The sequence below is a fragment of the Protopterus annectens genome, chromosome 10.part0 (genome assembly GCF_019279795.1).
Source record: "Protopterus annectens isolate FY-2018-M chromosome 10.part0, PAN1.0, whole genome shotgun sequence".
NCBI classification, from domain to species: domain Eukaryota; kingdom Metazoa; phylum Chordata; order Ceratodontiformes; family Protopteridae; genus Protopterus; species Protopterus annectens.
Genome location: NC_056744.1, coordinates 1,552,365,394 through 1,552,392,715, shown reverse-complemented (window position 1 = coordinate 1,552,392,715; position 27,322 = coordinate 1,552,365,394). Strand labels below are relative to the sequence as shown.

The 27,322-nt window shown below is 36.4% G+C and overlaps 1 protein-coding gene across 1 annotated transcript in view; it reads right to left on the bottom strand.

Moving 5' to 3' along the window:
* Positions 1-26,696, bottom strand: part of LOC122813717 (zinc-binding protein A33-like) — a gene marked incomplete in the record, with an annotated part of 171,866 nt that extends 145,170 nt beyond the window's left edge. Inside the window, 3 exon segments of the mRNA XM_044086184.1 lie at positions 7,427-7,660; positions 7,777-7,872; positions 26,209-26,696. Of these exon segments, the coding sequence (XP_043942119.1) occupies positions 7,427-7,660; positions 7,777-7,872; positions 26,209-26,655 (777 nt within the window).
* Positions 26,697-27,322: the final 626 nt, after the last annotated feature.

Below are 27,322 nucleotides of genomic sequence, written 5' to 3'. Positions count from 1 at the left end.
AATTTTAATTAATTTTAAATTTTTTTTTTTTTGGAAAAACCCTAAAAAAAAAAAATTTTTTTTTTTTTGAGTAAATTTTTTTTTTTCTTAATTTTTTGAAAAAGGAAAAAAAGAAAAAAAACCCTAGCTGTAATATATAAACTAACAGAAAATGATTTTACAATTAATAAGTTACAACCATGTATATGCTCTGATTTTGAATATATGAAATTCTTTAAATATATATACATTCGAGATCCATATTATATTTTGTGTTTTTATATATATATATATATTTTATATATATATATATATATATATATATATATATAAAAACACACACACACACACACACACACACACACAAAAATATATATATATATATACACAAAATACATACATACATACACAAAATATATATATTTATATACATAAAGATCCACACAAACCACCAATGAGACCCATTGTGGCTGGAGCAGGATGGATCACAGAGCCAGCCTCTATATAGAAAAATCACATCAAGAAAGAACTGGAGAAAGTACCAACAGATTTGAAAGATGAAGACTTCATAGAAAAGTTGGGTGAGTTCACAGACACCAAAAGACATGAAAGTAAACATCTAATGGCATTAAGAATTTATTTACTAGTATCCCCAACTGTTATGGTATGACGGCTATGAAGGAATATCTTATTTATTTATTTATTTTATTTAAATTTGTTGCGGGGGAGTCTCCGATGGGACGTGGGTCCATTTTCAGCGGGGGCCCGGGGAGAAAAGCTCCACAGAAAAATAAACAGACAGAAGTAACATTGGATTAAAAGCGATTAACAATTTAACATAGAAATTACTTACAGCATATTTACAGATGAAGAACATAGTACATCAGTAGACAACTAGAATCTTTATCTGTGAAGTACATAACAGGCCTTAAGAAATGTAACAATGAGAAGTTCCTGCTGTATAATAAGTACTAGGCTTATGAGCATCTGAGCTTGCTATCATCAAGGTAGTTAGTGGAGGTGAAAGAAAGGGTAATTGGATGGGGTGGATGACAGAGTGGGAGTTGCAAGGGCATAGCAGCATGTTTTAGGTGGGTTTTTAAAAAATTTTTAAGTTGGTGCATGATGGGGAGGTAATTGTGGGTGGGAGTGAGTTCCATAATTTGGCTATGGGAAAAGAATACTGCTTCACCAGCAGAGTTTTTTTAGTGATCTGCAAGTGATTTTTGTTGCTGGATCTTAGTGGTCTGGTGGTGCGATAGGGTTGGAGTAGATTCTGGAGGGTGGGACATTTTGTGGATGATTTACTAGTTTGTGGGGGGAGTTTATACCACTGAAGAAGGTGAAGGAGTTCAAGCCAGCCCAGTTCAGCAAGTGAGAGACAGTGGTGACTACGGTAGGATGCCCCTGTGGCAAATTTGGGTATTTTGTTGTAGCAGGTCTCTAGCTTGTTTAGATCAAATTTCCTTTTTGGTATATACTGGAGAGGCATAAAGTAGGGTGGAGATAAGGTGGGAATTTGCTACTGAAATCTTTGCTGCTTTGGTGAGAAATTGTTTATTTTCTGTATAATGCTCCTAGTTTTTTGTGGACTTTTTTTACGGTCATGGATATGTGAATGTCAAATTTTAGTTTATTGTCCATTTCCACTCCTAGCAATTTGGTGTGTTCAGTTGGGTATATAGTGGTGTTGTCTTTTGCTGTGACGTTAAAGTGAGAGTTGTTTTGAGTATGTTTGGTGGGTTGGAAGATGAGTAGTTTAGTTTTGTTTGGGTTGAGTATTAATTGGGCATCGGATAACCATGTTACAACAGAGGAAAAGGCTTCCTGTGTGACTTTTGCAGTTTGGGTAGGGTGGGCTGAGCAGATGATGGTTGAGTCATCGGGGTTTGGGATGAGTGTGCCATGTTTGGTGGCAGAGGCTAGTTTATTGGTGTAAACAGAGAAAGTGGGGGTCCAAGGATGGACCCTTTGGGGGAACCCCTATGGAGACAGGTAGTTGGGGAGATATGTCATTCTGCCATACAACGGATTGTTGGCGGTCAGACAGGTAACTCTGAAACCAGTTGGTGACTGATTGTGAGAAGGATAGTTATTGAGGACAGAGATAAGTTGTTTGTGTGGGACCATGTCAAATGTTTTAGGGTCTAGGAAAGTAGCAGAGGAGAGATAGCCATTGTTTTATGCTGAAGGAAGTGTTAGTAAAGGAGAGTAAGGCAGTGGTGGTGCTATGGTTTGGTCGGAAACCATGCTGAGTACTGGAAAGGAGGTTGTTAGTAAGGAGGTAGGGGAGACCAGAGGGGCATCTTTTAGTATTTTGGAGAGTGGAGAGAATAGTATGGGGTGATAATTGGTTAGTTCTGCAGAGGGTCTGCCTTTGTGGAGGGAATTATAGGGAGACTTTCCACAATGGGGGAAACCCTTTCTGACAGAGATCGTTAATCAAGATGGATAGGGGGGCCAGAGCATACCCATTTGTAGGTATTCACTTGGGAGGTTGTCTGCTGCTAATTTGGTGGGTTTAAGCTTAGTTAAAGTTTTTTTATGTTCGAGGTAGGTACAGGAGAAAAAGAGAAGGCAGTGGGGAGATTATTAGTTGAAGGTGTGGGTTGGAGGGGAGGGTTTGTTGTTTAGCTAGGGGGGGGGAAGTGTGTGTTGAATGAGGAAGCAATATTTTCTGAGGAGTGAGGGATGTTAGGAGGGGGGGTACTGACTTTACCTGGGTGGAGGATGGAGTTTATGGAGGACCAGAATTGTTTGGGGCTGTGTTGTGAGGAGTCTAGGGCAGACTGGTAGTATTGGAATTTGTCCCTTTTTATTAGCTTTTTGACTCTTTTGGTAGTTCTAGGAATTTTTGTCTAGCTGGGGGTTTTGGGTTTTTGCGCCAGTGCTCCCAGGCTTTATCCCAGTTTTTCATTTCTGACTTAGGGTTTTCTGTAGCCATGGGGAGGGTTGTGCTTTGGTTCTGGAAAATCTTATGGGGCATGGTAATTAAGGATGTTCAGGAAGGTAGTTTTAAAAAACCGCCATTAGACTGAGGTACTTTAGAGCATGCCAGTTACATTCTTTGAGGGATGAGATGAATGTGAGTGGGTTAAAGTTTATTTTTTTTTTTGGGAATAGATGACAGGTTTAGCTTGGTACAGGTATTTTTGAGTAGGAATTTTGGGGGAGTATCACTGAGGCTATCTGAAAAGCAGCCTGTTATATATGACGGGGGTTTCTTACTGACTAGTATCCAATCCAGGGTAGTGTGCTTGCTGGAGTTTTATTTACCCTTTGTTGATGACTGGACTAGTTGGGTGAAGCCATGAAGGTGTACATGATGGGTTGGATTGTTGCCAGAACAGGATTGCCAGTCAATATTGAAATCACCTAAGATGATAGTTTCTTGGGGGAGATGGTGGGTAGACCAGCTGAGGAGGTTTTCTAGTGGAAGGTGTGTTTTGTCCAGGTGGGAAGTAGCATCCAATTATGTTGATGGTTTTGTTTTGGTTAATTTTGAGGTTGGTATATATTATTTCTTCATTGCCTATTTGTGGAGCTGATGATTTTAAGATCTGGATGTTTAGATGCTGTTTAAATATTATAGCTACACCACCTCCTTTATTGTTTAGGCGGTCTACTCTTAGTATGCCGTAATCTGTAGGGAGTATTTGCTCACTGGTAATGTGAGGTTTTAGCCAGGTTTCAGTCAGGATGACAATATCTGGGGAGTAAAGTCAATGGTGGCATGGAGTTCATGGACTTGTTGGATATACTTCTAATATTTAGGCTTAGTAGAAGGAAGTCACTTGGCTTTCTATTGGCTGTAATATGGGAGAAGTTGTGGTTTTTAGTCGATTATGGGGGGGGGGATTGGGGGGTTTGGATGTTTCCCCTTAGGGGGGATATGAGAGTTTTCTGTTTTTTAATGTGTTTGTTTATAAGGGAAATTTTTATTTTTTTGTGGGTAATGGTTGGTGGGAGGGACTATTTTAAGTTGTAGGGATGTTTTAGTTTTGGAATATAGTTGGTAGAATATGGGGGGTGCATAGGGAGGTTCTTGACTGGTGGGAGGGAGTGAGTATGGGGAGAATGGGGGTGGTGTGGTGTAGAAGTGGAGTGGTTGGGGGGAATGATGGAGCTTTTGGAGGAGCAAGAATTTAAGGAGAGGCTGCATACAAAGGAAAGGGATGTTGACATTCATTTAGGAGGTGGGAAAGTAAGGGAATATGGAAGGTATTTGGGTTCTGTGGTTGGTATTAAAAAGGGGTTTTATCAATAAAGGGGGGGACTGGGGGGAGGGGAGGAGGGTGGGGGGGGGGTACAGCCCGAAGGTCTTGATGAGGGGCTAAACAATACACAAAAAGTATGTGTTGAAACAATCCAAGACCGGACTGCTCTAAATGTAAGTCTTTTCTTAATTTTAGGTGGAAAAAAGGATAACCTTTTCAGTGGTATTTATATTTAAATTAAAAACACACAGTATTGACAGTTAATACTATTTGCAACAGAAGGGAAAAGAAAAAAGAGTTTGGGGGGGCACAGAAAGCACAGTGTCAGGGAAAAAGGATTCTCAAAAAAGGGGAAAAAACTTAAAAGTTTAATTAGCTGTTTGAGCGTTCAACCCACGGATAAAATGTTAAAGGTGGGCCCCGTTGAATACAAGATTTTATCTAGAAAAGGATACAAAAGTAAACATTTTTTAAAGGGAAATAATAATAAAGATTATAAAAACACATCAAATAACAATGCAGGAAATGTCCCAACCACACTTTTAAAAGCAAAATTACCCTTGGAAAACATTAGAAAACAAAAAAGCTTATGGCCACAGATAAAAAATGGGCCTGCAGGTTTTAATGGATTCTATACCCGAAAGACAAACTTATAGAAGAATTTGACACTATATGAGTGTTACAAAAAACCAATTACAGGAATAACATTAGTGAACAAGGTGCAGATATGCAAATAGACCAAGCATACTATTATACTAGAAAAACCTTGGTGCATACAAAAATGCTAGCATGCCATAGTAACATCAATAATAAAGCATAAAACATATTAGATATCTAACACAATTCAATATAAACATATGCAGTTGTAAAATGTCTAATACAATTCAACATAAATAGGCATTTACAGTTGTAAAACACTTACTGGAGAGACACCGAGCCTTCATGGGGCCTGTAGCAGAGTGGATTGTAGTTTTACAAATGGTGCCTGCCACAGGTAATATTTATTAACTCTGGGATTGTCTTAAGGTAATAAACGGGAAAAGGGAGGGAGAACAAGGGCATGTATGAGAAAACAAACTGTGATCATCTGTGAACTGATGGAGTTGATATTAACAAACAACGTCTTAATCTTCAATGGCAAGATATACATTCAGCTATGTGGAGAAGCAATGGGCAGGCCGTCCAATAGCTATCAATTTAGTTCTGGCGCACTGGGAAGATCAAGTCATTCATCATGAGAACCCATGGAAAGATAACAAAGTTGTATCAAAGGTTTGTGGATGACATATGCATTTTATGGGAAGGCAATTCTGTGGATTTGAAGGAATTTCATCAATATTTAGAAAACAGCACTAACTTCTTGAAGTTCACCGTGATGTACAGTGATACACAAATGGGCTTCTTAGACGGGAGAATATGGCAAAATGAGGAAGGTGACATAGAAACAACCCTTTATAGAAAAGATTGTTGGAAGAACAACATACTACCAAGAAATAGTATGCACCCGAGGCACACCCACAGGAATGTGAGGAGGAGTCAGTTTCTAAGGACCTCAAGAATACACTCGAATGATATCAATATCACGAATATGATGGAAGATATGTCAGACCATCTGAAAGACAGGGGGGTACAAGGAGATGGAGATCATGGAAAATAAGCAACAAGTCATGATGGAAAGGGAAACGAAGGCAAAACCATACTTAAAGCGAAAAAAAGAAAATGGAACAAATGAGTTCAGAAGGAAAGACCCAGAGGAGGTTAAGATGATTCTTACCCACACGACTGACACTAAACAAATTTGTGGTATAATAAAAAGAAACTGGAAAATATTAACATCAAATGAAGAATGCAAGGAGATAGTGGGACAAACACCGAGATTTGGATATAGGAATGCAAGTAATTTAAAGGATATTTTATGCAAGGACAACTACTCTATACCACCAATTATGTCAGACAGAAAGGGAACCTTTCCTTGTAGAAATGTGCAAATACATCTGCACAGAAAATGCATTTGAACATCCAGTAACCAAGAAAAGATACACATGCAATTCATATGCGGATTGCACAACTGGAAATGTTGTGTATTTAGCCACATGTTCAAAATGTGAACAATTCTATGTGGGAAAGACTACAAGACAACTAAAAGAAAGGCTCCAAACATGTCAGTGACATTAGGTTAAAAGATTTTAAAAGTCCCCTGGCAAAACATATCAGGGATCATGTAGATCATAGTTTTGTTTTCAGGGTTTTAAAAGTTGTATATGTGTCCAGTAGTGGGGGGTGACATCAATAATAGACTAGAGCAAGAGGAAATGTTCTGGATAGGGAAACTACAAGCACATGTAAAACCAGGACTTAATACTACATTTCCCATCCAACCTGCACTTAGCGAAGACTAAGAAGGCGTGTCTCTTCTCAAATAGAAAGGGCACATTAACTTGTAGCGCTGTTTTATTCCATTAGCACTCAAGAAATTAAAATAAGAAGGCGTGTTCAATGTATTAGGGAATGGGCGTGCTAATTAGTTTCACCTCATTGGAGCAAAGCATTTTTTTAATAAGGAACAGTGGTCATTATGTATAGATCTGATGAAGGGGTGAACTTTGAAACCCGTAGGCGCTTATCTTTTTGTTTGTTTTACTATTTTAACAAGTTCTGACTATGTTTTATAATAGAAGCTGCTTTAAATTTATTCAGAAGTGGATGTTCAGCTCTATTAACTGTTTTAAGGTGATATTTGTAGACCATATGCCTGCAAATCAAAAGTGCTTTTGAAGAGTAGATGTAAGAAGCAACTTGAGACCTTGCTAACTGGTTGTGTCTTCTTACCGCACCTATCACTTTTTAGAGACTCTGCCCTGGATGTTCAATACGTGCTGTTTGTGCTGTGTGTATGTATATATATATATCACCAAGCTGTTAGGAAATAGCTTTCATTGTAGGAAAAGGGGAAAAATGCAAAAAATAAAATAAAAAAATGCACTCATATGAAGAAGGTGTAGTGACCTCCATGGTGATGCGAGTCATATGTCCTCCTTCTCAGGGCTGGGGTTAGGGCCATATAAACAAACCTCTGATGGTTGCCTGTATAACAGCTTCTGTGGCAGACCCTTACCCATAAGGAATGAATAGGATAGCCAGAGTATACAAGGGCCTATGATGATCATGTAATAGGAGATAAAAAGACATGGAAAAATATATATCACTAGGCTGTTAAAAATATTTATCACCTTTAGGAAAAGTAAAGACACCTGCTGGTTCAATTTTGACTGAGCAGCAGATATCTGGCACTGAATAGCATTGCTGCTGTCTGTCATTTCTTTCAGGTTTTTCTCCATTTTTTCCAGAATTCCTGATGTTTCCACTTTGAGTTCTTGGATCAACTGATGTTCCTTTTTATAAAGAAAATCATGTAGAACGGTGAACTCTGATCTAATGTGGCCCTCCAGATTTTGCGCACATTCCTGGTAAAAAACATATAAAATATTAAACAGGTTAGACCTGCAAGGAAGCAAAACATATTTATCAGTCACAAACCTAAGGTAGAAAAGAGAAAAGACAAAAAACATAACTGACTCACTTTTATGTATTTGATTTTGTGTTGTTGTATCTTTTCTTCTGTTTGAATGTTCTTTAAAATGGATTCAAGAGATGATACCACACTATTTAACTGCTCCTAGAGAAATACAAATAGCATTAATGCATATCCATAGTATGCATTTCTGTTCATATTACACAGGATAAGCAATCCACCATTTGTTGATCTGGCTAAGGGAAATCTCAGGAAATTGTATTTCTTACAATTTACTTACTCCAAACATTTTCACTATTCACACCTTTAACTTCCGGATACCTTATCACCATGAACAACAACTGGTCTTTCTCCCAAGCAGGAAATAGCTTAGATATGACTGGACTTACTGTGCATGAAATCTAACCAGCTACAGATTATTGAAAGGCCAGAGTAAACTCTGAAAACACCAATACCAGAAGGATTTTCACCGCCGTCCTCGGTGGTATATCGCAGGAAAAAAGAATACGGAGAAAAGAATAGTACGACATCAGGGGAATGGGAGGATGCAGAGATTAAGACAGATTAAAGAAAGAAGAACTGCCGAATTCTATCCAAAGGCAATGGGACATAATGAGAAGAAGAAAAAAAAAGTAAAAAATAAATAAAATAAACAGAAAAAGCGAATAGGAGATACTTAACAATTCTTACATACACTATGCAAGACATGTCAAGTGTTGGCAAGGAGCACAATATAATGTTGGGGAAAAGGGTACACAGGGAATGAAATCTGCAAGGCATGACCTGGAACATATTGGACAGACATATGGATTACTGAACAGGCATAGTCACACAATTTCAAGGATGAACCATTTGGCAGGAAATTAGATAAACCACCATTTCAAACAGTTCACTCTAATTCACATTTTATCCTGAACTAAAACAAGCATCAGAAGTGTTAGTCCTTCTACTGGATGGATTATGCCTGGTAGAGGGCAAGCCTGTGGTATGGTTAAAGAGAGTGTGTGACATTTCCCACAGCAAACTCAAGTGAAAGCTTATGGAGATAGGAATTCTGATTTGTCACACTATATTGTCTGTGGTCCAAAAAACAGATGATTTTTTTGTTTTAGTTTGTTGATAAAGACAGTCCACTTGAATATTCTTAAATCTGTTAACCCTTACATCTCACAGAGGCTGAGGTTTGCAAAGAGAAAAAAATGTGTACTGACATTTCCAAGATGCTTCAACATCTATAGCAATGGCTAGACTATTATATTTCTATATTAGTTGTGGCTATAGCGGGCCTACAACTCCTGTAAAAATATACTGTCAACTATATATTACAATCAGACTACTTTAATGTGATGTGGACCACATTAGATATTATAACACTGCAACATAAATAAATGGTTTCACTTCTAATAACCTAGCTTATGTTTTACCCAAACTGCTTTGCTATTTTATGCAAAATGAAAAACAACGGTTGCTGGATTTTTTTTTTGTTTTAAAAAAGTTTTTTTTTGGTTTTTTTTTTTTTTTTCATTTTTGTTAAAAAAAAAAAAATGTTAAAAAAAAAAAAAAGAAAAAAAATTTTTCCACTTGGGATATTCTTTAAAAAACCCCCGTATTAAAAAAACCATTCACAGAAGGTTTTGTTTTTCAGAGAAAAATGGTACAAAACATTTAAATCTTAAAAAATCCCTTTTGGTTAAAAACATAATTGTCAAAAAACACTACAACTGAAGAAATGACTAATATCCCCAATCAGATTCTTTAAAACCAATAGAAATTTAAAAATCACAAAAAAAAGTTCATTAAATGCTTATTTTTAAAACGGGTGAATTAGCAAAATGAAAAAAATTTGTCTAATAATTGAAGTTGTTTAACTCAAAAATTTAAACCCAAACTTAGAAAATTTTTTTGGTTAAATTTTTCACAGGAAAATGCGGGATTTAGATAACATTTAGGTTTAAAATCCCAAATTGCAGCTATAAAGTAACTTAACTGCCCTGCTCGGCCTGTGTAACAGAGAAAAAAAAACTCATAATTCAAAGAATCATAACCCTTTTAAAACCAATATTAGAACGGAATACTAAGAAGTCAAATGCATGATAAAAAAAAATAAAATAAAATAAAAAACCCAAAACCAATGAAAAAGCCTTTATTAAATATACAGACGTTGTCTAAAATATAATAAATTCTTAAATGAAATCCTATGAATCCTCATTCCCTTTAATAAAAAAAAAGGAACATAGTAATAAATCTTCATTACAAAAAATGGGGATTACAAACAGTATTAAAAAAATAATGTCGATCCCAACAGGGGCTGAAAAAAAATAAGAATAACCAACAGGCTGAAATAAAGGATTTCATACCTCTTATAAAACCTATGTCCCCTGTATTTTTGGGATAGAAAAAATAATATAAAAAAAAAAAATAAAAAATATAAAATTTTACACCCTTGTACCTAATAAATCAGTTTTTTTAAAAATATGAAAAATTCTTAAAATTGAATGGATAAAAAGGAAATAAATATAAATAAAACAATATCTAAAAACCATTTTACTTATCATAAAATTTTAAAAAAAATAATAAATAGTTAGTTTGAAGTAGATGTTTGTAAACCATCAATACAGTGGATACAATATAATAAAATAAATATAACCCCTTACCTCATTATAAAATGGTTGGTTTTCAATTATCAATTGTGCATTAAAAGTAACTTTGGTTAAAATAAAAAGTAATGCTATTTCAAAAAAAATATATTATATCAAAATTAAAAAAATGGGAAATATATTATAGTTGCCAAAAGTCATGCATATGACCCTAGATAAAATAAGGGTTCTGGGGCATAAAAAATTTTTAATTCCTCTTGGGGAACTGTATAATTGTAAAATCATTTTTAATTTTTGGGTTTTTTCCTTTTTTTAAAAAATTTAATTTACTTATTTTGGGGCCCCATATGGTAGCCAAGTCTGATAATCCATTTTTATTTCTAGAGGTAAAATGTCTTCCTCTCCATGGAGACTTTAATAAAAAAACTTGGTATGCTATTCCTTTTCCCTTGTTATGTTTTCTGGGCGAAAAATAGAACCTACCCTGATGTTAATTGCTCCTAATCTTTTTCAAGCCTATTTTTTTCCAAACAAAAAATCGGGCTACCAGGGGGCCATGTAAACAATGTGTACACTATTACATGTAGTGTTAAAAGTTGTATACTTTAATAGGGTGAGTAAAACTGTGGTCCATTGATGTAAGTCACTGATTGCTTTTTCCACATGGCATCGTGTTAATCTTTTGGGTGTCCTTGTGAATTTATTGATGCCTGGGTTTAAAAAGATTCTTCTCAAATTGGGTTGGTTCTTATACACTACTTTTAAATTAGGTCCCACTATATCCTTAATGCCCTTTCTAGAAAAAGATATCCCAGTTTTTTTCCATGATATGTCAAATTTTTATGGAATCTCTAGTAAACAACATGGAGGCTCTACTGGTATTCATTGATTTGGTGCTCCCATACCTGTATTAAGCGATGGTTCAGAAATATGGTTTGGCTTTATTCCCCCTCAAGGCTTCAATATCTGATATGGCGTTCAAAATCAAATTCATAGCCTCTTTGCATAAATTTATTCTGTAATTCAGCAATTCCTTGGTATAGCCTTCCTTTTGGGGTTCAACCTCGATGCCCTGATTACCTGTCCTTTCATGCGTTATCAAAAACATCCCTTTGGTGCATGTTTTCCCTTTATGTAGTATGGTATTCCTGTGGCAAAATTTTCCCTTTAATACTGAGGTGTTCAACAGCCCATTACTAGCCTATTAATGTTGACATCTAAAAAAGAGATCTGATCGTATGAGTGGTGTGAATTTCAAAAATTGGTGGAATGATTCATATCAGTTATAAATCTCAAAAGTGTGTCTACATCACTTTTCCAAATGAAAAACATCACCCCAAATCTATAAATGCCTACATGTTCCTTATATAAATGGGATTCAAAAGGAAAGTCTCCTCCCATTGAGCCATAACAAGGTTGGCGTAGCTGTTTGCAAAACGTGCCCATGGCAAATCCTTTTGGAGAAAAATCCCCCTAAAAATAAAGATGTTGTTGGTTAAAAACAATTTCTAAAATAAAGAAAAAAGTCTATTTTCTCGGGGGTGAGATCAGAGTGTGCCTTTAAATAATCTTGAATGTATTGTATCCCTAAATCATTGGGGATCACAGTAAAAGACTCACTACATCCAATGTGACCAATAAGTATGATGCATTGTCATCTACCCCTTCATGTAGGAATATAAATCCAATAGGAATTGTTTACTGTCCCTCAAAAAACTGTTTACTTTTACTAAGGGTCTCTGGTATTCAATAAAAGATGGACAAAGGTTCAGTCACCCACCCTTGTCCTGAAACAATCGGTCTCATGGGTGGTTCTGTGTGTGATTTATGAACCTTAGGGAGGCCTTGTATAATGGGAATAAGGGGGTTATGAACTCTAAAATAATTATATACCTCTTTGGTTATGTTATTAGATGCAAATAATTCATCTAATGTATAGGATATCTGTAAAACTTTCTGCTTAACAAATTCTATATAATCTTTAAATCGAGGGAATCCTCAAGAAGGAGAAAATTCTCCTTTTTAGTCAGTGACATCCATTAATACTATCGGTCCTCCTTTATCTGCTGGCCTAATCACCACATTATTGTCATTTCTTAAATCTTTAGTGCCTGCCTTTGTTTGTATTTAAATTACATTTAAATCTCATACCCTGTGATTCTTCAAAATTTTATTTTTCATTTTCTATCATCCTGGAATAAACATCAAGGAGGGTGTGGGAGGAAAAACACACTATTGGGTTTAAATTTCTCTTAATTTTTCCTACATTGGTGTTGCCAAATTCTAATTTCAATTGTACATTCCTTATAAACATTTGGAGTCAACTATATAGTCAACAATATTTCCTCTCTTAGTGGGTATAAAATTCAACCCTTTGTTCAAGATTTCCCTCTTCATGTACATTAGTATCCTACGGGAAAAGGGATTTACCACTAACAATCGATTTCTCCCACATTTTTTTTAAGGTGGGCCCTTTGTTGTTCTCCTCCAGATCCCTTTTTTTTTTGCCTGCCCCTGCTCATGGATCTCGTTCTCCCGTGTGTTGTTTGTGGCTATGGGGAAAGGGGTATTAATCAATGTCTTGGTCAATGGGTCTAAAGTGACCATTGTGTAGTTTTCTCCTAACAACTGCTTCCTCTGATGTATTCAAATCAAAGTTTGTGAGGTTTATCCCATGTGGCCCTCCTGTTTGATATTCTCAACATTGGGGTTATCTGTGCCTCCTTCATCTTCCTAAAAAACTATTTCAGTAAGAGACATTCCTATCTTTGTTATTCTATTATTCATTTGCACATCAAGTATTACTAGTATGGTATAGTGGGATGGGATGAAAGGTAGGTGAAAGCGCATTTACATTTAAACCATTTGTATCATCTCTAATAACATTCCTCCTCCTGTGCATTGTTAGTATTATTTTTGGGTGACTTTAAAATCGATCTCTGGGCCAAGTAAAGACATTGGAATTTTAAAATCCCTCATGTCCCTTAAATCTTATTCTTCTTCTGTTCTAACAACCTTCTTTCAAGTACTAATACATTATCTATCCCTTTCTAATTTTACATCAATGTTGTTCTTAGAATATTTCTTCATAATTGTGTCAAACATATTATTCACTTTCAATCTCAAACTGTCTTCTTCAGGTTTATGAAAATTAATAAGCATTTCATATAATTTAACTAAGTTCCATGTTGAGTTGTTGCCATTGATACAACAAGTCCGTAACTTCACCTGAAGTGGGCATCTTCAGGATCGTAGCCACTGGTATGATCGTTTCTCCAAACAGGCCTCAAAGTAATGCCCTTTTAATTTGTAACTTCTTTTGTTTTATTGTCTCATTTCCAAGTGAACAGTTCTTCTTGCATAGTCACAGACTCCTCATTATGAATGGCCCTCTGGTTAAGGACCGGGTCATATGCCAGTAATAAGTTCTCACTGCCAGTCACACAAACTTGGAACCTGTCGGTTCCTGTATGAAAATTCTGTCTTTGTGGCACATAAGGTAATTCAATATTTGGGTATCGTTGTCGGGCCCTCCCTTGATTTGGAGTAAAAATGTAGATATAACTATAAACCAAAAGTTCCAAACCTCGGGTGTAGTACCAGCAAATCAAACAAGTAACAACTGAAAAAACGGTTGCTGGTACACCTTTCACCAATACAGTACTTTTTGAGTCTCTTTTATCTCAATAAATGCTCACCACTTTAAACATTAAAAGAAAATCAAATTGGTTAAATCCACAGACATCAATTGCTGATGTGAGCACAATCACAGCTCTGCTTCTCGATGAAAAATCACCAGCAGCAAATGAAAGATAAAATCCTTTTATTCACAGTAAGCGCTTTTGCCTTCTTCCTCAGACTGTATAACAATGAGACATAGTAAAACATACATTTAAATACTCTAAAATAACTGCTCATTGGTTAAAAAAAAGAACTTGTCATAAAACACAAAACAACTAGAACCGAAATGACTAACTAGGTACCCCTTACATGAGTTCTTTAAAACACAGAGTAGAAATTTAAAAATCACAAAAAGCATCAGCATTCAGTGTAAATGCTGCCTATTATGTTAAAACTGGATGAATTCAGAACAGTTCAAGATCGTTAAAAAAATATATATGTCTTTTTTGAAATCACTGTATGAATGAACATCAAAAAAAGGCGAACCTTCAGATACATATTAATTTGGTTACCTGATGTTTTTCATCTATGGAAAGGATGCTGGATCTTTTTAAACATTTAGGATTATACACATCCTCAAAGTTGCAGCTACTAAAGTGAAAACTAACTGTGCATCCTCGCATAGCGTCCCACGTGTCCCGGGGGTAAAATAAAACAACAAAGCTGACATTCAAAGCATATACATACATCCCATAAAAGGGAAAATTAGTAACTGGTTAATATCTAAGTAAGTGCAAAAGTGCATGATAAAAAAAATAATAATAATAATAAAGGAAGCACAAGCCAAAGAAAAAACAACGTATTAAAAAGAGATGCGTTGTCTAACATATAATAAACTTCTCTAAAGTGCTTTTAAATCCTATGCAATCCTCACCTACCGTCACTTTGAATAGAATAAAAGGAACATAGTGAGTAAATACTTCATTACAACAAATGGGGATCTGCAAGGCTCCAGTATTGCAAACAAAATAGTGAATCAGATCCACAACATGTGTTGAAGATAAAAATAATGAATCAGATCCACATGCTGAAGATAAACGGATTGTGCATACCTACAAGTGGTATAAACACCTATCCGACCCTCACCTAGCCACTTTGTTGGGATAAACACAATAATATAAAAATAAAAAAAAAAATATAAAATGCTTATCATCCATTGTAGCCTAATGAAATCAGTTGTTTTTAAAAAATACCAAAATTCTGTATGGAAAAATTAGAATGGATCAAAAAAATGGCATATATAAAGTATGCAAGTAAAAATGCTAATATACTAAAAATACTCATATGCTACTTACTCATCCAATAATTTTTAAAAAAAAAGATAAATAGTTAGTTTGAATGTAGAGTGTTTGTACAAACCATGCAATACAGTGGGACTACGATATAATGAATCTAAATAACCCCTCCACTATAAGGCTCCTTTAGCCTAATAAACAGTTATAAAATGGTCCTCGGTTTTGCAACTGTATCAAGTTGTGCTATTAAAAAGCTAACATTGAAATGTTAAAATAAAAGTAACTGACTGGATGTGTCAAAAGAAAATAAAAAATATTATATCAAAATTGCACAAAATAATAAAAAAATATTATAGTTAGCCACAAATGTGCATGCATATGTATCCATAGATAAAGATAAGAGTGTAACAGAGGCAGTAACCAATTTGGGATGTAATTTCTCTCATGGGGGACTGTATAATATGTAAAATCATTATTTGATATTTCTCAATTTCCTTTTCTTAAAAAGGTTTAATTTGGACCTTATCATTGAGGCCGGATATGGTCAGCTCTAAGTCTATTATCCACTTCATCTCATTCTCTAGAGTGTAATTAATAATGTCTCCTCCTCTCCCCCTGGTATGATCTTTTGAATAACAAAAACTTAAAGGTATGACTAATTCCTCTTTTCCCTTTTTATGTTTTTGCTAGTGAAAAATAGAACCTACCCTAAAGTGGTAGGTTGCTCCCTAAACGTTCTTTCAGAGCCTTTGGTCTTTCCAACTAAAATGCTGGGCATATCTCACAGGTAGCTATGTAAACAATGTGTACACTATTACATGTAGTGGGCTGAAAGTTTTACGTTTTAAAGGGTGAGTGAAGACTGTGGTTCCATTGATGTAAGTACACTGATTGCATTTGCCACATGGCATCGTGTTAATCTATTGGTGTCCTTGTGAATGTTATGGTGATGCCTGGGATAAAACAAGATTCTTCTCAAATTGGGTTGGTTCTTATACACTACTTTTAAATTAGGTCCCACTATATCCTTAATGTCCTTGTCTAGTAACAAGATATCCCAGTGTTTTTCCATGATATGTCTAATGTTTATGTTTTTTTTTACAACTCCTGTAAAAGTATACTGTCAACTATATATTACAATCAGACTACTTTAATGTGATGTGGACCACATTAGATATTATAACACTGCAACATAAATAAATGGTTTCACTTCTAATAACCTAGCTTATGTTTTACCCAAACTGCTTTGCTATTTTATGCAAAATGTTGACCTACACTTTGCATTTCCTTATTCTAGGAATACGAACATAATGACAACATGGGTGGTTGAAAAAAATAAAAATATCAAAATACAAAACGTTGACATCCTGTTCATCCATCCAACCTCAACCCCTTTTTCCCCATTTTGCACATACAGTACAAAATAAATTGCAAACTCACCATTAACAGTAGAGTTACTAATGAAATATAATGGCAAATTAATGTGTCTAAAATATGTTAAATGCTCTTTTATAGAAGTCAATGTATGCCTTTAACAGGACCTTCACCGACTGATAAGTGAAAAACTGTGAATATTAAAGAAGGATCCTTTACAAAACTGAACAGTGCTATAGAGGATTTCCAGTTAAGAACTCCTTTGACCCTGGAAAAGATATGGGGTGCTTCAAGAGGAAAGATATTTTCCCTACTCCCCGGACTAGACTAAATGTTTTTAAACCAACAATTAAATTTGCTTTTATTTATTTGCAGAATGTGACTAAAGTTAATTAAGAATCATTCTAAAGTTGTTATAAATTGTGAACAAAGCTTTGGAGATTAGCTGAGAAGTTTTTGGTATGGGTACAGTCCATACTGTAGCTGCAAAGACATTCATTTTTTTTTTTTCTGTTTCCCTGTTCTTGTTAATTCAACTTGTCAAATTAATTTTCCCTGCTAATGTCATGAATGATTCTCTTAACTTCTGGCCCTGTGACATCAGCAAACGAATAACATGGAGATGCACTCACCACACCTCTCAACCTTTTAATGCAATAAATCTGGACAGACCAAAATAATGAGTGGACAAGGGCCCAAAAATAGGGACAGATTTTCAATATTGTTCTTATAAACTTAAGTAGCTAGAATAACAGGATTTGTGTTAGCATGCATATTCTAAAGGATATGAAGTAGGAAACCCAAATATATGTCATTATTTATTAACTTTAATCTTCAGTGATTTTCCAGATCATCACATTTTTACAAGGAATGGCCAAAAATATGAGGCAAAAATCTGGACAGTTGAGAGTTATATGGCACTTACTGACATTACATTGACTGCTATATGTGCACAGGTACACATTCGTATTTAAACGTTATCCCTGGTATGGAAAACATTAAATTTATTTGGGCTGTGGTTTAATAAAAACTGAAATGCTTTCTATTAAAAATGGCCCAAATCAAAAAGGAATAAAAAAAGCACAGAAAAGCCTTGTAGTACTTAAATCACTAAATGTCACAACGCTTAAACATCCAAAAATCACTTTAAACCAGCTGACAAAGAGGAAAGTGTGTGTGTGTTTCATAAGGGCCAGTAGTTAAATATTGCTATAACATATTCAGTGTAAAGAAAATTACAGGTTATATGAGGACTTCAGTCCAGTATTGCAGCTCATCAGTAATTTCAAATACCTGTATCAAAACTAATTTATAAGGGATGTAATAACATAACAAAAGGAGAAATTAGTGTTGTCTGAACCAAGTGTACTTGTATTTTACTTGCTGTCTTCATAAATACATTACATATCCTCCAGGCAGACAAATAATTTTACAAGGGAATGGTATTTGTAAGATATGGCTGTACTTTTTTATCATAACTTTCAACCATATTTGATTTAATTCTCATTGTATGTAATGGACTTATTTCACTTTCTGAAGTCAAAACAGCGGATTATTGGAAGAACAGTTGCTTTTTTGTGAGAATTCATTTAGCAGGTTTGGAGAAAGAAAGAACATTCTTTAAGTGTTACAGCAGTTTCTTTTTTTGTCACAAGATCCCTAGAATATATCTGTGTATACAAACACACACATTATATATATATATATATATATATATATATATATATGTATATATATACACACACACACACATATATATATATATATATATATATATATATATATACATACATACATATACACACACATATACACACACATACATACATGTGGGTGCTTCTGAGTTATTCAACTCAGGGATCCTAGAAGGGTTAAAAAGCAGACGATCCTGTATATTGCTGCTGGTTAAATTCAAGGAGGGGCTCCTGCGATCTATGTTGTGCACTTCGGAATGGGATTCACTATCTCTAGCATGCCCTAGAAAACTGGAGTTGCCTGCTGCTGGTACATTATTAACCTCTTATAATTGGTGTTGAAAGGGGTTGCAGACAAAAATGATTTAGAAAGAACTGTCACAACTGAACTGTTGAGTGTGCCAGTTGATGTAATATCTCAGAAGCACCCAGATTTAATGGTCTTTTTAATGGTCCCATTCTTCACTCATGTAACTGTAACACCAACCTTAAGAATTCAGCAAGAAGTTAAACTCAACCACTAGTCTGCCAACCAAACTAACAACAAATTAATGGATTTTCTTTACAAAGAAAAAAAACTCCTATCCTTTTTTAGCCTTACATAATTCTACTAGCTGTTCTACATCAGGGAATGGGTTTTGTGATCCCAATGCTTTGGTTTCCGAAAGCAAGCCTTTATTTTTTAATCTAGAAAGACAGCTTCTACTTTTCAGAAGCAAAAAATTTGATAACCACTATCTTAAAAATTATCCCCAAAGGGCTTAGATTTTATAAGGTTTCCTAATAGAACCACAGCTGATTCTATTCTATACAAAATGTTATGTGACATATATAATGAAACAGGGCTGAGTGTTAAATATTTTAGTGGCTGATAATGAGCGACAGCTAGAAGTTCTTAAAGAGGATATTACCCAAATCGATACCAACATTGTATCCCACCCCCAATTCAGTTTATGCAAACCCTTATACGACCAGATTTTTCCTAAACTCACTAGACGTGTTGCCACCAATATTCATAGAAAGCAACAAAAGTTACAAAGAGATTTACATCAATATAGGTCTCTGTCAGCCTATACTTTGGTTAACAAAAATGTTGTTTCTACTAGGTACAGAAATGACTTTCATGAAGTTTGTGACCAGAGGAATGACTATTTCCAAAGTGAGATTAGGAGTTCACATAGGTCCCCATGTGATAACTCAGTCCCGCATGTACCAGTCAATACCCCTCAGGTGCCACTCAATGCCCCTCTGCTGCCACTTAATGCTTCTCTGGGGCCTCTTAGTATTAATTCCAATAATTCCAATACTCCCAACAGATCCTCTTTAGCTCTACAAACTATGGCAACACCAGTTTCAGCGCCTGACAAACAGCTGAGAAGAGTTTCCTCCCGGAGTACAGAAGAGGGGAGCAGGGCACAGAGAAGCAGCTCCAGATTTTCTAACGTACTCACCATAGAAGGGAATGTTGACAACTCTCCTGATATGTCACCTACACAGAATCCTTTTTTATCCCATCACACTCCCGGGCAAGAACACAAGGAGTCCCTTCCAAGAAGCACTTCCATTTCCAGAGGAAGAGGTTGAGGGAGAGGCAGAGGAATAAAGAACATATTTCATACCATAGCCCCGAGACACATGAAAACAAGAAGCAGTCTCGGATAAATTAATCTTTGGAGACGTTTTCTGGTTATCTTTCTGAATGCAATTCCATTTTCAATTTGTCTAGTAAGCATTTGAATGCTATCCATATTAAAGTCCTTAGCAAAAGACATTCATTTATTCCATCCCAGAAAGTCAGTTTAACAGATTTGTTACTCAACTTAAGATTGTGTGTTAGAAAACTGAATCTTAAGGTGTTCTTTGACGCTGATGATCCCTTCTCGGATATGAATCAGTCCACTATTCCAGATAACATTGGGAGTACGTCTGAAGCTGTAAATAGTTCTAATGACTTATAGACTTTGGGAGTCCCAGCTTCCACCATAGAAAAACTGATTCTTCAGTTTTAAAGAAAAAAAGTTTATTCAACCCCCATTACACAACACCTTATTGTCCTTCTTGTGAGCATCATCTGAGGAATTTATGCAATTCTAATGCCTCATCCAAATGGTTCAACCTTAGTGTCCCTGAGAACTGCACTGCTTGAATTGACCAACGACAGAAATTTGAGAATAATGAGGTGGATAAATGAACAGGAGTGGTTCTTAGCAGCAAAATTAGAATCCACCTTAAATTATGATGTCTTCTATGAAACGTTTCCTTGGACACCGTCTATCAAGAATTTGCCAAAACTGATAAAACACTGAAATCACTACTGAACTTCAACATTACCAAGGATGAATTCTGATTCATGGACACACCACATCCAGCATTAGGGAAACTTTTTGGAATTCCTAAGATACACAAATCCACAGTAAACCCTCCGTTTAGACTTATTATTTCCAACAAAAAGATCAAGACTGAAAGAATTTCTGAGTATGCAGACTTCATTCTAAATCCAGTAGTATAAGCCACCCCATTCTACAACAGGAATTCCTGGGAGTTCCTTAATGTTCTTTCTCAAACCAAAATTACCCACTCCAACAGTTTATTAGTGAATTTAGATGTGGTGACCTTGTACACGAGCATCCCACACATAGAAGGCATTAACTATGTCAAACATTTCTTGTACAAATATGCAAAGTTCCAAAAAAGAGATAGATACCATTCAACAGCTAATTTCTTTAGTTTTAAAAAACTTTTTTCACTTCAACCAAGTTTTGTATAGACAGGTTAGTGGAGTGGCCATGGGGTCCAAGATGGCCCCGGCCTTCACAAATCTGGTACTTGCGGAGTGGGAATTGGATCTCCTGGTACATCTCCCAGGTTTCTACAGAAGGTAACCTCTTCCATTTAAATGCATGGGTAGGCATGCAACCTAGTTGAAGTCTGGGTGGTTAAAGCAGTGACAGAGGGCTTTTCTCAGAAAATGAATTTTGCTATACAGGGTTAAATTTCTAAGGATTGCTGGAAGATAATTTAAGCTGCAACAGAAAACATGTTGGACAATACAGTGCTGTTTGTTCTAGGGACATCTAAGCAGGGAAACATTACTAGGAAGTGATGGATGACTGTAACCTGAAGGCCTAAACTAGAGAATGCCAGACAGAAAAATGAAAGTGTCAAGTCTGAAGTTTGTAAAGTAATGACTTGTACACTTAGTGAGGGAGGCAACTGATTTTGTCTAAGGCTATTTAATAAAATTCTGTCTGGGAGGCTAGCAAGATAATTTTTGGTCAAGCCAGACTTCCAGGTATCTGAAGACTAGTTTCAAGGGGGTTGAGGATGAGTGTGGGAGGACAATAGTAAGTTTCTGTTTAGTACCAAAGATCACAACATTGGTTCTGAGGTGTTCAACAGAAGTTTGCTGTTAAGGAACTAACAGGCGGTAAGGTCTGAAACTCAAATGTTTGTTATTATTTATAAATTCAATCCTCACTGATTGGTCACAGAAATGCAGAAAACCATAAATTTTATGAGGAACAGCTCTAAAATATGTGGCAAAAATCTGGACAGTTGACAGATATGCAACTCAGTTGAAGTCAACCTAACATATGCTATGTCAGGGGCTGCGTTGTTCCTGAAACACTGCCTGTTATATCACAGCAACTTTCTGGTCCACATGATCTGTTAGCTGAGCAGGAGCTTTAGATAAATTGGAGGCCATCTGCACCTTACCCAAACTGAAAGTTCTCTATTGGCCTGTAATTTATCAAACAGAACAATAAAGGCTCTTCTGATAATAGCATTTTGTGTATCATTTTAAACCACTGTCCTTTTATCTTGCCTTGGCAGGTCTCTCCCTACTGCTTCCGTCTTCCTTGTCTTTATGACTGGCTACTTATCTTAAAGCCCACTCATGAGTGCTTGAATTCATTGTTTACGTTAGAACCGTGTTCCTCTTCCTCTACTCCTGTTTTTCTTGCAGTTGTTGCTTGAAAGACCAACACATTTTAGCTCAGAGATATTTCCAAACCCAAATCCCTGCTTGTGATATCATAATCACTTGCTACCATCTGATTCGTCTGTAGATAATGTTAGGTGATGTGGAGTTACAGCCTACTGGGAACTCGCACACTGGCTGCACGGTGCACCCTTTCCACCCAAAGGTTCTCTTCTATTTATGCTTCTAGTTTGCCAACCACTAGGTGCCCTGTTTCCAGGCAGACTGCTGCACTGAAACAAAACTAAACAAAACAAAACATGAAATTCATAGCCCTCTGCTAAGCATTGATAAGGCAGAAGTGCTTTCCTTCTGTCTTTGCTGTTTACTGGTTTCTCTATGTCTGCTTCCACTACCTTTCTCTTCTTTGTACAAGCTAAAACTGTATTCTGCAGTGCTCAAATTCACTGTCAGAGGCAGCTCTGCTGCTCCTTTTCCTCTGTGCCTGTTCTGTCTTAGGTGATCCTATTCTGCTGCTCACAGTGTAAAAATGTAGGTTTTGAAATGCAGAAATAAAGATGACCTGTTTAGGTGTGTTTTTCTAGAGGCGATGCTTCCACATAGTTAATCTCTATTTCACAGACAGTATATTATTTCTACAATTTTACCTTCCTTATTCTTTTCCTTTTACTATAACTTACAGGTATAGACCGTCACCAGATAGTGCCAATTACAGAATTATCTCCTCAGTTTTATTTATAGCATGGGCTTCAATAATTGCAACATCATTCTACAACCAGAGCCTGAGTCACATGACAGGCTGCATACAGTGAAGAGATTTCCTTAAAGTACAGAATAATATACAAAGAATTTTCAGATACCACTGTAACCACAGCACAGTGTACACTGAAAAGACAAATTCATTTATAGTTTTCATTTTTCTGTCTGCAGCTACCCTTATAGGTTCATAGAGAAGTACTAGTCTAGCTGCTCTTGCAGGCCATTTTAAGCCTACCCAATTTCCATTTTTGTGCTAGAAATAACCTGTCCCATATCCCACGGTTAACAATTACATATTACCTTAACAAAAAAGCTTTATTCATTTTTTTCTTTGATGTATATGTTTGCATAATTAAGAAAACTGTATGCAATTCATTTTTCTGTTTATCATGCAAGGTACTTCATCTTTTGGCCCGTGGCCCAACTGAGGTATTGTGCAGTGGATGACCTATTGATAACTAGTGTCTGGATTGCTCCATGAACCCCAGTGTGTGTGTGTTCATTCTAAGAGTGTGAGACAGTAAATGTTTTTTTCTGTACTGCCTACAGTACTTTCGAACAAATATCCGCTTATGTTTATTTTACAATATTTTGTATCCCTTTTCGGTACTTGCATATTATCGCAACCATGCTTTCTCACTTGCTTCTTCCATGCTCCACTGTGTATGCAGCTAACAATAGAACAATTATGCAAAGAAAATACATCTTAACATAAAAATAATCATTTTATTCACTAACTGATTTTCCCAATGATGTGTTACTGCAACCAAGTACATTATAATACTAAATTTTAGAGTTTTTTTCCCACACTGAACAATCCCATCTCAAATTCAGAATCCACACAGCATATAGTGGGTTGGTCTTTAATCAGGTCAATTAGTTAATAACGCTACTAGTGTAACATATATTAAAAGATTTGATCCATAGTCTGTGTGACGCCTGCCCTGGCCCAGCAATCACAGAGCCTCAGTCCTCACCACCAACACGAGAGATAGCATCTCCTATAAAGGAAAGGATAACAAATACCCACAACAAAGTACAATTTCCCTTAAGTGCACACAGAGATCAGAGTCAGTCTTGGGCTGGTTGCTCCCTTACACTCCAGGTCCCTAATAAGAATCCCCACTGGCACAGCTATAGGGTCCAGATCTCAGCCTAGCTGACAAGCTAACCTCCAGTACCTTCTCTGTCCAACCAGTGCTTCGTGTCCCTGCCCAAGTAGCTGACACACACACACTTTGAGATAAGAAATTTCACAACTTTACAACCACTCCTGGGAAAAGGCTGACACAGATTCTCCAGCTATGCCCATATACCCACACTACATGGTAGTAATCCCTGCCACCATCAGCTAATATTTATCAGCTACTCAAAGGCCCTTAAAAGAGTGTCCAATTATTACTGTGCAATATTATCTAGTTGGTAGTATAGAGCAGGGCTAAAGTTATAGAAGAGGCTTGGACAGTAAACTCTATAAATATGCAATGTACTCCAGAGATTCATTTATCTCTACATAAAACCAGCCAACTAAAAACATTTAATAATATTTTGCTCTGGTTTCTGCCTAAGTGTGAAAGAATGTAAATGGAGTTTCTATTAGCCTGGAAACTTCAGACCAGGTGTCAAAAGTGATGCAATGGGAACTGACTGAAATATGGGAGGTTCCAGCTGTCATGTTTTGTAGTAATGTTTTAAAAATCTATTGCTCAGAAGAGATGTAAAACATTTTTGTCTGATCATCACTCGCAGCACTCTGCCTCTGCTCACATGCAAGTTTTAGCACTGTGATTTATTTTAGGAATAGTTAAAGCTAGAAAAGATTAGACTAAGTACTGATCTTTCCTACTGTATTGTTTTACTTATGTGTGATCTGACTCTGGAGTAACATTGTAGTAATATTGTCTTATGTCTATTATTTATTATTAAATGTTTTTAGTTGGCTGGTTTTATGTAGAGATATGGAATGGTAAATTCTGGTCATTAAATTTAGCATTAAAACGATGGGCAGAAAACCTTCATCCAGCCTCACTGGAGCTGAATTCCAACATGAAAGGTTACACAAGACTATTTCAATTTTCAAAGAACAGATGTGAAATGCTTGTTTACAGCAGATAGCAATGTTTCCACATTCCTGAAGTTCAATATTTTAGTGTTTTCTTACATTTACAAAACATGCCTTTTACATTTATTTCTACAAATGCCAGAATTATATATCAAATTATATTTGACTAGGCTGGCAGCCTTCACCCATCTCTGCCCAATATTCACAGTCCTGCTTCCGTATTTTTGCTTCTAACCTGTTTTCTTGTCCTCCCTCCCAAGACTGTGCATGTATAAAGACGTTTTTTAAAATCCTCCGTGAAATTGCATACAAACACGGGAAACTGCCTTTTACTTCGTGAAATGCATTGAAATGTACGTGTTACACCGCAGTGCATTAACAATAAATTTGAATTCATTTTCTTAAATATAAATGAATTTTAAAGCATATTAACACATGTAGTATGGTGCAGTGGTAGCGTTGTTGCCTCGCAGCAAGAGGAACTCCCGTTCGATTGTCAGCTGGAGTACCTTCTGTGGGGAGTCTGCATGTGCTCCCCGCCGTATTCGAAAGACATGCGTAAATGACGTGCCTTCTTTTAAGGCTGGGCACTGAGCTGGCACCTCGACGCCGTAAAACTCTACTGCCAATCATTAGCGGACCAGAGTTCCGTTGTTGCGACCCCTGACGGGGAAAAGCCAAAAGACAAACAAACGTTAACACATGTAGTATTACATTCCAAATACAAGCAATGGTGTGATAGCGATACTAACATGCCAAACCCGTGGTAACAATAATTACATGCCACAGAGAGTATTATAGAGGGAGATACGCGAGAGTGTATTGTTTGTAAAAGAGAAATGAAATTAAATGTTCCTGTTGTGCTCTTAACTATGTGCATTCCGAGTTAGTTTGTGGTTAAGCTACATACGAAGTAGGTCATGAAAGAAGATAGCGAGAAAGCGTACGCGACGGTGTGATTTGCGATAAGTACACAATTTTCAAACTATACGTGTACAATCTAAAAGCTTTTAAGGGGCATGTTCAAAAATGTGTATTCAAGGTACTATGTAACTGAAAAGGAAATTATTTTTTTCTGATATTGCAAATAGCATGATTTCGCCTGAACTGTCAAACAGCATGCATTTTCCTTTACCCGATAGTTTGCAACAGCTTTCTGTAGTGGTAAGAAATGGTGACCATAATGTTCAGGGATACACATGGAACAGGCCAATGTTTCATCTTCTTCACAAAACAAATACAGCTCTTCTTTATGTTCCACACAAAGCGTTTGTTTCACGCCTTCATCGTGATCCTCTACATTTTGCCTAGGGTTTGTTCTATTATCTTTCTGGACTTGTTCCTGCTTTCGGACTCGCTCAACCAAAGCAGCAAGTATTCGGTTCACTGTGTATTTCCGGACTGCGAACGGATCTCTACATTCAGGACAGGAGAGACTCTGAGCGTTATCCCAGACTGTATCAATGCAGGCCCTACAGAAGTTGTGTCCACACTCCAATATCACCGGATCACTAAACAGTTCTAGGCAAACCGAACAATTTATCTCCTCTAAGAAGTCTCCAACTTGCATAGAATGGGCCATATTGCCAACTGTCTGCTGGTTGGTTTCACTTCCTTTCTGAATGACGTCTTGTCACTTTAAATTAAGGCAGACACACCACTGAACTTTGATTCGCTTGTTATAGGAAAGTCTCCTATAACAAGCTAATGAAAGTTCAGTGGTGTGTCTGCCTTCATTTAAAGTGACAAGACGTCATTCAGAAAGCAAGTATTAGTATGTGTTCAGTGGCGGAGCCAAGAATCTGCAAAAGGGAGGGAGGGGCAGTCTGGTTAGTTGACTACTGGAGTGAGATTTCATAAAGTGGGAGGGGGGTTTTACTTCTCATTCCATGAAACAGCAGAATTGTCTACTGGGTCATCCTGCTTGATTATTGTGCCCAGAACATCATCTGCAAGCCCTCCTAATTCCGTGGTCTGCACCACTCCAATAGATTCTCTTAATTCATTCTCCACTGAGACAGCTAAACGCTTCTCATTTGTATCATCCACAACACAGGAATCTTTATCTGCATTCTGATACTCCATATCGAACTTTTAGTTATGTACTTACCATAACGATAGATGTATGCGATCCATCTCACCTACATTTGTAACAGATGGGCTCGGAGCCGAGAAACGGCTCCGACTGGCCGATACACTAGTACTAAGTCTCTGATTGGCTGGGCCAACCCCTCTATCCCAGGATGCAC